This window comes from Brachyhypopomus gauderio, chromosome 3 (genome assembly GCF_052324685.1).
Source record: "Brachyhypopomus gauderio isolate BG-103 chromosome 3, BGAUD_0.2, whole genome shotgun sequence".
Taxonomy (NCBI): domain Eukaryota; kingdom Metazoa; phylum Chordata; class Actinopteri; order Gymnotiformes; family Hypopomidae; genus Brachyhypopomus; species Brachyhypopomus gauderio.
This window is the reverse complement of record NC_135213.1, coordinates 12124966-12137016: the sequence shown is the minus strand read 5'-3', so window position 1 is coordinate 12137016 and position 12051 is coordinate 12124966. Positions and strand designations below refer to the sequence as shown.

The window sequence follows — 12051 nt, the reverse complement described above, 5'->3', positions numbered from 1 at the left end:
GTGTGTGTGTGTGTGTGTGTGTGTGTGTGTGTGTACGCTGCCGCTGCAGTGAGCTCTCTCCTCTCTCCAGTGTGCACGAGGCAGGGAGCAGCCAAGCATCACCGCCAAATAATTGCATGAACATTATCATACACGGCCCCCCCGGGACCTCCTCTCTCCCCCCTCCCTCCTATCTCCCCTGTCATGGGAGCAGGGTGTCTGTGTGTGTGTGTATGTGTGTGACTCATTCAGTGTTATCTGCAAATCACTTTCAAAGTGCTCCGCTCAGCACTTCCGCCCTACCCAACGCCACTACAACCACATAATTGAAACTATCTGATTGGAGAGCTGCCAAGCAGGTAGATTACATCCGATTAGGGTGAAACCACTGCTTCAGTTAACGGGATTAGACTGAGAGGTTTTATTTTCTGCTCTTCCCCACCCCGCCGCACTGGTCCATCTCTGAGGGAGAAGCAGTCAAAACCCCTTTGTCACCTTTGTCTTCTACAGCGAGGTGAAGTTGGAGGGGGGGGGGGATGTTGGGGGCTGTCGTTTCGTCTGGCTGCAGTAATGAACGCTGCGGCTGATTAAGGGGCGGCGTGAGGTTGTGAGGTTGAGGGAGGTTGAGGAGGTTTGTACACACGGCATTAGCAGGACCAGACACATATCAGCCTCGCGGGACGCAGGACCGGGTCGTAAAGGTAGAAAGATGGCCCGTTAATAGCGCGCTGCTACAGGATCTTTTTTTAATTATCGCACTAATGTTAGAAAGGCAACATCATTCACAGAAGTGTAACATAAAGCAGGGGACTCGGGCCATCGCTCTGCACTCCTGCACGTTTCTCAGCGTTTGAGGAAGTTCTTCTTGGATTAAGATCCATTTTTTCACCGAGGTAAACCAGAATGACACCTGAACCTTAAATAACCTCTCTGCTCCTCTCCTCTCCCCTTCATGGAGATCACGAAGAACCTTCAGCCCCTCAAGCTACACGCCTCCACGTTCTGCCCAAACAAACTGAATTAGAGAGATGCCTCGTGTTTATTGTAGAGCAACTTTAATCTTGAGGTCTGGGAGTGAGAATCCCCAGCACTCTCACTCCCTCTGTGTCTGGAGGTTTTCATCTCTCACTCTCTTCCACGTCTGTCTCTTTTCTCACTCATCCTCCTGTTTCTCTGAGACTTTTTCATGTTAGGTTGTCTGAACTTCTTGGCCCTGTCAGAACTCTTGCCTTGGACGGTGGGAGAGGGGTGTGGGGGGGGGGGGGGGGGTGTGGTGGTGGTTGGCTTGTAGAGTATAAATCGAACATCCTCAAAGTAGGGCTTTATTAAATGGAATGATCCTCAGGGAATGATGAATGATGAAACTTGCGTTCTCTTCGGTTATGAAAAAAGGTTTGGTTACAGAGGTCAGTGATTTGACTATCGTGGTATAGAGCATCTCTGTCTGTGTGTATGTGTGACACACTATCAAATCAGGCACAAACCACAACAAGAAGTCTCAGGGTGCACATGGATATTGTCTTTCTCTCTCTCTCTCTCTCTCTCACACACACACACACACACACACACACATACACACACACACACACACACACACACACACACACACACACACACACACACGCACACACAAGCAAAGACAAACAGCCTTTAAAGTCTTGCTTCAAAATATGGCCTCCTAAACTGGGAAACTGTCCCATGTGGCTTGATGGTTGGTGAGATGTGGACTGGTCATGACACAAATGAGCAGGGCGCTAGGACCATGCAGGCTGGGGAAGATCGGGAGGACAGAAAGCTGAGTGCTGCAACTCAGGCATTTCCTCTTTTACAGCTTTTTTAACAAACAGCACCATGCTGTCTCTGTATCTATCATCATCCTGGACCCATCCTTCACGTTACACCATCCCTCACGTTACACCATCCCTCACGTTTCACCATCCCTCACGTTACACCATCCCTCACGTTACACCATCCTTCACGTTACACCATCCCTCACGTTTCACCATCCCTCACGTTACAACATCCCTCACGTTTCAACATCGCTCACGTTAAAACATCCCTCACGTTTCACCATTCCTCACATTACACCATCCCTCACGTTACAACATCCCTCACGTTACACCATCCCTCACGTTACACCATCCCTCACGTTTCAACATCGCTCACGTTAAAACATCCCTCACGTTTCACCATTCCTCACATTACACCATCCCTCACATTTCACCATCCCTCACGTTACACCATCCCTCACATTACACCATCCCTCACGTTACACCATCCCTCACATTACACCATCCCTCACGTTACACCATTCCTCACATTACACCATCCCTCACGTTACACCATCCCTCACGTTACAACATCCCTCATGTTTCACCATCCCTTATGTTACACCATCCCTCACGTTACACCATCCCTCACGTTACACCATCCCTCACATTACACCATCCCTTATGTTACACCATCCCTCACGTTACACCATCCCTCACGTTACACCATCCCTCACATTACACCATCCCTTATGTTACACCATCCCTCACGTTACACCATCCCTCACGTTACACCATCCTTCATGTTTCAACATCCCTCACGTTTCACCATCCCTCACATTACACCATCCGTCATGTTACACCATCCCTCACGTTTCACCATTCTTTCACTTCATCTTTTTTTTGTTTTGTCATCCTCACCTCCAACCACCTCCTCCAACACACAACCTCTCTCTCTCTCTCTCTCTCTCTCTCTCTCACACACACACACACACACACACACACACACACACACACACACACACACACACACACACAGACATGCACAATGGTGAATGAGCTCTAAATGAAACTGAAGGGATGACAGAGGACAGTGCTGAAGAAAAACCACGAAAACAATCATTCACTCTAATACGCAATCACTCACATTAATCTACCAGACCGCAGTGAACAGAGCCGCCGCCTTTTTTGTTGGTTTGTTTGTTTGTTCGGGAAGACCAGGAAGAGACGGAGGGCCCGTCTGCCGAGAGCGGCCGTGTGCGGCCGTGTGCACAGGTGTCCCCACTGGACCTGCATGTGTGCGTGGTGGATGTACTCACTGGTACACTGCTGGACCCCGTGAGGGAGGGCGTGCTGCTGTCGGTGCCCGTCGGCTCGCTGTGCGTTTGTGTGGGCGTGTAGATGGTCAGGGCGGCCGCGTGCTCCGGGACCGCGCTGGGCCCCGTGTACTCCTGTCCCGGGTGGGCGTACTCGCCCGGCAGCCCGTTCTGGGGCGGGGGGTGGCGGGTACTGGGCCGGGGCGTACGGCTGAGCCATGGCTTCTGGGGGAGCGGGGGCCTCCTGGTTACCCTACACACAGAGAAAGAGAGAGAGAGAGAGAGAGAGAGAGAGAGAGAGAGAGAGAGAGAGAGAGAGAGAGAGAGAGAGAGAGAGAAAGAGAGAGAGACATAGAAATGTGACTATTTTAGTTTTTGGGCTATCTTGTCACTCCCCATTTCCTGTAACCAAAACTAACAGTATGGCAATAACATCAGAATCTCACAGCCAATGAGAGATGACAGGAGAAATCATCACTCCATCTGTCTGTCCTCCATCTCACCATAGGAGGAAAACAGGCTCTAATTCCACGATAATAATGGCGGAGTACCCCGCAGAACCCGTCCTGGCTCCACCTGACAGGATGAGCGGTGAACGCGGCCGCCGAACGGCCGTGAGACACAGGACTTGATTAAAGGCAAAGAACCGAGCACTGGAGTGGCAGTGATGAACCCCCCTCCACACGTCAGCGCTACTGACAAAGTTCAGGTAGCACAAAGTCCATCTCCACCACTGTCATCCATGAATAATACAGTGCACATTATGGCACGCTTTAAGTGGTAGCCGATGCAATTTGGCTTTTTTATTTGTGCCGAGGTGCTGTCAGGAGTCTGAATGGTTTCGTGCGGGGCCAGACACATCAGCTCTCGCAGCACATTAGAGCACTGCTTGGTCATTATGAGCCAACAAACTTTATTTTGTACAACATCGCTCGATGGATGAGCCTGAATGAGGGGATTTTAAATTGCCTACCTGGCAACCACAATGTGAAAGATCAATTAACTGATAAATTTTTGATTATAACCTTTGATTTAAGTTACACTTTCTAATACCATCTGCCGTTCTCTCTTTCACAGACCCACACCTCCTCCTTACTCTCGTGCTCCCTCCTTCCACGCTGAGGTTCGACGAGTATCTCCTACTTTATTTAGGCTGTGTGTTAAGAGACGTCTTCCCTCGTACTTCCGTCTGCGTGAAACGAGGGCCCGCGTCTTCCTCCCGTCCGTTTGCCTTCACGGAAGGGGAGGGAAACGAAAGGCCTTCCTCTCTGCGGCTGTGTGTTGTCACGGCGGTACACGGTGTTTTCTCATCGAGCGCTCGGATCCACACGCATCCTTCCTCTCTCTCCTCTACCTCACGTACGTTTTGTGTTTTTTGGTCATGCCCTTGACTGTAGGAGTGAGTGTGTTGACAGATGAGGGCTAATTTCTATAGTAGATGACCTGTCTGTCTGTGTGTATGTGTGTGTGTGTGTGTGTGTGTGTGTGTGTGTGTGTGTGTGTGTGTGTGTGTGTGTGTGTGTGTGTGTGTGTGTGTGTGTGTGTGTGTGTGTTGACAGATGAGGGCTACTCTCTGGGGCAGACTGCTGTTGTCAGCACAGGTGCAACCAGGTCATCAGTACACATGTTTTGTGTGGTTGTGCGCACACACCTTACAGCCATATAAGAGCTCCTTGCCTACGGGGACTCATATCAGGATATTAATCTAATACAAATAGGTGGAGGCTGGAGCTTGACCTCTGCTCAGCTGATGGCAAAGACAGGCAATAACACAGCATATAAGTCACCGCTGATACATCACTCCAATAAGCCAGGGGCGCCCCTAATTAATTAACCTCATTGACGAGATAAAAAGAGCAGGCAGGCTTTTGGAAACACCACTGGTCACAAACTATTCCCCACTGTAGCACAACAATTAACAGACACGGTGGGCAGATGGTAAAAGAATATATCCCAAAAATAGCCTCACACATTACTCATTACATCACTTGAGAGATTACGGAGCGGCGCTGGCTGCACAATGGCTGCGAGAGACCTCGTTCTCATTAGGAGATAATGGCTAATGAGAAAAAAATCAAGTGGTAAAGGGAAACTCTGCAGAATTTTATCTCCCGCGCTGCCCCGTCTTCTGACCGGTAGCCGCTGCGTGGAGCTGGTGGAGGGGGAGGTGGGAGAGAGCGAGAGGGCCCCTTGTCTCCCCTCGTCTCCTGATTGTTATTAAGCCTTTTTCACTGACTAAGCAGCATTAGGCGGCAGTATTGCACCGCAGCAATGGGCCGGAGAGGCCCGGCGTTCGGTGGGAGCGGGGAGAAGTGCATTAATGTAAATGTAGTGGAAACAATGAGAGGCCCGGCCATTGACATGTTGGCAAACAAATGAGACCGTCCTCTCAATTAGGGGCAATGCTCCATTATCCAAATGAAAAAGGCACCCAGCTGTGACTGACCACGCCGTGGACAGGCGTGGAGGGAGAGAGAGCGAGAGAGCGGAAGTGAATGAATGAGAGGCACGGGGATGAGGGGGAGGGATGGAGGGAGAGACAGAGAGAGGTAGATTCTCCGGGGTCAGGGGCAGCAGACCTAGCGGCCTTCTCCTCTTCCTCTTCCTCTTTCACCGAGATCTTTGAGTTTATGATCGCCCTGCCTTCCACGGCTGCCTGTACACCGCGGTCCGCAGCGGCTGTGTGAGTGTATGTCTACATTATCTTTTTTCAAGCTGTGCACATGTCACAACCGGTTCCCAGCGGGAGTCGGCCCAACCCAGGCTGCTGAATCAGAAGTTCGTCAAGCCCGTGCCAATGTTCTATCGATCGGATGTGTGAGAGCGCCTCTCCCCGTGCCTCCCTCTCCTTCGCTGTTGTTCCCTCCTTCCTTCTCTCCCCCTTTTCATGTTTCACCTCCAACGCTCTGTCTCACTCCCATAGCCTGAGGAAGGTATTGTAATTCACTGAAACATTGAGCAGTATTGATGCACTTCCTTGCCTCAAAGCGCCGTGAGGGGTGAGGGCTGGCCAGGCGGTCTGAGGAACAGCACATAAAGGCAGACGGCGAGGGAGGGGGCACGGCCGGGCCGGGGCGTGGGGGGGGGGGGGGGGGGGGGTAGGAGGGGCGGGACGGGTTCACGCAGCCCATAAAGTCTGCAGAAAATGTCTGCTGCTCAACATTACGTTATTATTGCTCAGTGTGTTGACTCCATCCTATGAAATATTCAGAGAGGTAAATGGAGGCACATGCAGCGTTTTCCGAAAGCCAGCCTAAGTGCAAGAGAGCACATCCCTTTGCATCAGGTGGACAGAGAACTGCTCACGCGCTGCCTTTCTTCTTTCCGCTCGTTTTTTTTTCTTCCTTTTTTTACATTCCGCCTCGATCTCGCACCTGCGAGCCCCTGTAACGCACGCGTTCCTCCCCAACAGCTGCGCTGTGATCTGTCGGGCCCATTCGTACCAAAGCTGACCCATGATTTTCCATTTACTCACTTTCCATTTGTTTTCCAAAAGGTTAAGAGAGAATGACCTGGGAACAGTGAGGCCTGATTACTTCCTATTAGTCTGGTATGTGGTCACTGAGAGCCTGTGTGCTGCTCCTGGCCCTATTACTCTGCCACACTGGGAATGGAATGCAATGGACCTGTCCATCATATTGGTGGACAGAGAGTGGCCACTTTGTGATGTGGGCTTGTGGAGGGGTGCGGAGATGAGAGGGAGAGGCATGAGAGAGGAGGGCCGCTGTGAGTCGTTTGATGTCATCTCGCCTCAAGTATTTTAATGTGTAGCAAAGGCGTCCACAGTCTTCAGAACTGTAGCGCTGTTCCCAAATGTGGTGCTGAACAAGATCCAGCACCAGGGACAGCTCCCGTGTTGGCCAGAGGAATTTTGCTGAACTTTTGGCCGTCTAAGGATCTTTTTATTCTCTGAACTGCACTAATGAGTCTTTGGAAGTTTGTGCACTGAAGTTTCTTTATGATTTGTAGTTCATAACACTTGTCCCCTTTTTCTTGGAGTGACACGCCAAACACATACATCAGCAAACCATTTTAAAAAATATTACAGTGTGATGTGTTTTGAAATGGTAGCTAAAATAAATTCCCTATATACACTATATCTCACCCTTCATCTAATAAAGTGAGAGTGAGAGGCTATCAGCCCCAGAGCTCTCTCAGCTAAATAAAACACAACATGAAGCTATAGGAGAGAGAAAAAAATCTCCCGCCTGCAGGTTTTAGTTCTGATCAACCTAAATCAGCAACTGATATTTAATATAGCCCTCCATTACTTCAGCTTTAATTCACTTAGTGCCCTTTCCACATAGTTCTGCAGGATCAGTCTCTGACAGTTTATAAATGTGAAAGAGGCAGCCAGAAAAGGCAAGGAGCGGGAGAGAGAGAGCGAGATAGAGAGATGGAGAGAGGGAGAGAGAGCTGAAAGAGGGAAGAGACAGAGAGGATCTCCATCACAGTGACTGAAGTCATGCCACAGTAAAACATCCCCAGATCCTTGTCGACAAATTGCACCGGTAAACGATTTCACCGATGAGCTAAATCGCATTATCTGTCCCTCCTCGCTCTCCTCTCTCTGCCTGCTGGCTGAAGCAGAGCCAAGAAGACCACTGAATGCCCCGCCACTGGCTGTCTGTGCCTTAAGCTGGGAGAGAGGTGAACACAGAGGGCATATTAAGCTATTCAGGCTAACATTTAACCAAGGAGGGCAGGCCAGACATTCAGCAGCCTCTCGGTGTGCTAAATCTGGTCCAGCAGACGTGTTACACTGGAACCGAGAATCTCAAACCGTTGCTACGGCGAGTACCATAAAAAGCAGCTGTTTTGGGTTGCTGCACGCCTGTGGTGTAGCGCCGGTTTGGGGTGATTAGGGAGCACACGCGTGACAGTACCTGCGTGGCTCTCGCCAGAGGACGACTGCGGAGACGCCCTTTACCGGGCCAGAAACCCACGTGAACTCCTGAACAGCAAGCGGTGAGCGTACACGGCGTGGCATGTCACGTTTGAGATGCTTTGCAAGTGAGTTTGACAGGCGTGTAAGTGACTGTCACAGAGGCAGCCATGACAGAAAGCCTGCTCCATGCACCGTGGCATTGACCTGACCACAGTTGTGCCTTAACATTCACCCCTGACGGATCTATAGTCACACACACACACACACACACACACACACACACACACACACACACACAAACTCACACTCGCTCACACACATACATGCACACACATGCACGCATGCATTCATTGTGCACACATACACACACACACAGACACACACACACACACACACACACACACACACACACACACACACACACACACACACACACACACACACACACACACACACTTCACTGGACGATGTCAAATTTGACAGCTCTTGGCGAGAGCACGAAATAAAACCCAATGCGTAAGCAAAAAATCAAAAAATAAAATACTAACCTGAATTTAACTAGGACCCACACCCTGGATATGTTTACATTATTTACACAGACACACAACACACACACACACAACACACACACACACACACACACACACACACACACACACACACACTCAGACATTCCCACACTGTTAGGAGGCTGTGTGGCGGAGGAAGAGGAGGAGGAGGTCGGCCGGCTCATCTGCCTTCCTTGGCGTGTGTGTTGGGAGAGAGAGGTGCGGTTGTGAGCAGCTGTTATCGATCCGCTCTCAGCAGCTCGCTGGCTCCGCTGCAGGGTCTGAACCACGCCTCTGGGTCTGAACCACGCCTCTGGGTCTGAACCACGCCTCTGGACTGATTACTGAGAAGCACTCTGCTGGCACAAATTGGATTGAAAAACCCCTCCCAACCATACTTAGGAAATCATTTCCAGGTCTGGGCTCTCTCGTCTCGTCCATGAGCCAAGTTGAGGGCTATCCTTGTACCCCTAAGTGTGTGTGTGTGTGTGTGTGTGTGTGTGTGTGTGTGTGTGTGTGTGTGTGTGTGTGTGTGTGTGTGTGTGTGTGTGTGTGTGTGTGTGTGTGTGTGTGTGTGTGTGTGATGGGACCTGTGGCTTTAAAACTAGGCTGTCCCTAAAACAGAGATATGGTCCAATCTCCTATGTGTCATGGCTTCATGACTGTTTTACTCCTATAGGTGTGTGTGGCTCAGGCTGCCAACATTTGCCTGAAAACGAATATTGTCTCAAACACGGGGTGCATTTTTATTCCCATGTGCTCCATCTGCAGCGTGTGTGAGTGTGTGTGTGTGTGTGAGTGTGTGTGCCTGAGTGTGTGCGCGCGAGTGTGCACGATCCAAGCGTGAGAACCTCAGCGGTGCGTCTGTGTGGCTCTTTTTCACATCGCTATGACACAACAGTCGTATCACAGGTGACGTTTAGCAGCACAGCAGTGCCACAGTCTCTGGGGTTTAAATGGCAGGTCCAGAGCTCTGGTGCCCTATGGCCTCTTCTGATGGCAAAGTGAGTGTGTGAACAGTGTGCCTGAACGAACTCCCTCACAGACACAAAACAGGCCTGTGACTGTAGGAGGGGAGGGGAGCAGCAGATAGGAGAGAAAGGAGGAGCAGAATGAGGACTCAGAAGGAGAGGCGGCTGTGTGAGAGACGCACCCTGCACTTCATGCAACTTTATTGTTCTACTCTGTTGCAGGCAGCTAATGAAGAGAGGAACACAATAGCATAGTCCCTCAGAGGTCAATAAATCTCTCTCCCTTCCTCACAAACACACCCACCACACACACACACACACACACACACACACACACACACACACACACACACACACACACACACACACACCCCCCCCCCCACACACACACACACACATATATTCACATGCATGCAAACACACACACACACACACACACACCATCCACATTTCCTAGCATTCGCGTGTGCTGTGTACGCGGGAGGATCGCCTCATACAGACTCCCACCATTAAAAAGAGTAACAGCCTTTACTCCACCCCTCTTTCTCTCCCTCACTTCCTCTCCCACTCCCTCACTCTCCTTTGAATCCTCCCTTTCCCTCGTTCCCTCTCTCTCTCCCTCACACCCTCTCGCCCCCTCTCTCTCCCTTCTTTCTCTCTCACTCCCCCTCTCGCTCCTTCGCACCTTCTCTTTCTCTCGTGTTCCCCCTCTCTCCCTCCCTCTCTCCCTATCTCCCTCCTTGCATGTTATGCTGTGAGAGTCTGAGGGTATATGATGTGGGGCAAGGCACATACCTACCAAGCCTCTCAAAATGTGTGTGTGTGTGTGTGTGTGTGTGTGTGTGTGTGTATGGAACAGAGGGAAGAGAAAAACAAGTAAACAACCATAAATAAATAGGACATTTTATATTCTTTGAACAGCAATAAGTGCAAAGAAACTTGTGGCTATGAAGCTGAAGGGGGTCTAAGGTGCGGTGTGTCTCCTGACCCCTGGAGAGGGCAGTTCCTCTGTGTTCTGCACGCTACGCACCACCACCATCAAAACGCTGCAGCATATGATCACAGGCACATACAGATGTGCATGCAAATACAGGAATGCCCCCGAGCCCCACCCCCTACATGTGGGGGGAGCTTAGTGCAGGAAGCATAAACACAAACGCATGAGCTTTCACTGGCCTTAATATCAATGCTGAGCTGAGACTTCAAACAGTAGCAGAGAGCAGAGGGATAATTTCCCCAAACACAGCAGACATTTAGCCAGTAAACAAAAATATTGGCAGTCTAGCCAGATCCATTTTAATTACACAAATCACACCATTTCCCCTGTTCTCAGTTTAATCCTCTCCTCCTCTCCTCCCTGCTCCCTCACACACACGGCAGCCTCCACCAATGGCAGCTCCCCTCCCAACACTCACTGCCCTGCAAGTCACAAAGTCTCCTGAAGACACTGAAACTCCATTCACCTCTAATGGGCCGACGAGCGCTAAACCAGCTGCGTCTCTCCAGCACGATCTGGGACGTGCTCGATCGCTCGGTGCAGAACCCCCCCCCACCCACACACACACACACACACACACACACACACACACACACACACACACACACACACCCTGGTCTGATGGACGGCTGTAAGTGCACAGGAAGAAGGATGGTGTGGGCTGTGGAGGGGCGGGAGACGGAGAGCCATCCGATTAGCCCCGCGGGGCACGTGAAGGAACCCGGAGGAGCGGAGGAGAGATGACGGAGAAGACTCCGCAGCCTTTTCAGATCCATCACACACGGATCCGCGCTTGCGGAGATATAATAATGCTTTTATAATGCTGGAAATGTAAGCTCCACTCTGGAAGCGCAATGTGGAATATATGCTTATGGATCGTGCGAGTGGAATTTTCCATTAAGCTTCCATTAAAATATTCAGGAAAAGGAACATTTTTATATGGTCACAGGGGTAAGGACGGACATGGGGCAGGGAAAGGAGTGCTTATGGACGACCATTACATGCATTTCTAGGAAGGTTAGATTCCTGCAGCTCATCGTATTTACCTGCAACTGTCTTTTATATAAATACTTTTTATACTATGTGCCCAAATAATATTAAATATAGTAGGAATATATAGGAATAGGAGGTAAGCTTAGAACAATCTCTACCTCCACCATGTGCTGATCCACTGTTTCTAACCTCTACCTCCACCGTGTGCTGATCCACTGTTCCTAACCTCTACCTCCACCGTGTGCTGATCCACTGTTCCTAACCTCTACCTCCACCATATTCTGATCCACTGTTCCTAGTCTCTACCTCCACCATATTCTGATCCACTGTTCCTAACCTCTACCTCCACCATGTGCTGATCCACTGTTCCTAACCTCTACCTCCACCTTGTGCTGATTCACTGTTCCTAACCTCTACCTCCACCATGTGCTGATCCACTGTTCCTAACCTCTACCTCCACCATGTGCTGATCCACTGTTCCTAGTCTCTACCTCCACCATGTGCTGATCCACTGTTCCTAACCTCTACCTCCACCATATTCTGATCCACTGTTCCTAGTCTCTACCTCCACCATATTCTGATCCACTGTT

The 12051-nt window shown here is 50.3% G+C and overlaps 1 protein-coding gene across 1 annotated transcript in view; it reads right to left on the bottom strand.

The window, feature by feature from the left end:
• Window positions 1–12051, bottom strand: part of rbfox3a (RNA binding fox-1 homolog 3a) — a 302634-nt gene that overhangs the window by 33311 nt on the left and 257272 nt on the right. The window contains 2 exon segments of the mRNA XM_076999552.1: window positions 3068–3250; window positions 3252–3317. Of these exon segments, the coding sequence (XP_076855667.1) occupies window positions 3068–3250; window positions 3252–3317 (249 nt within the window).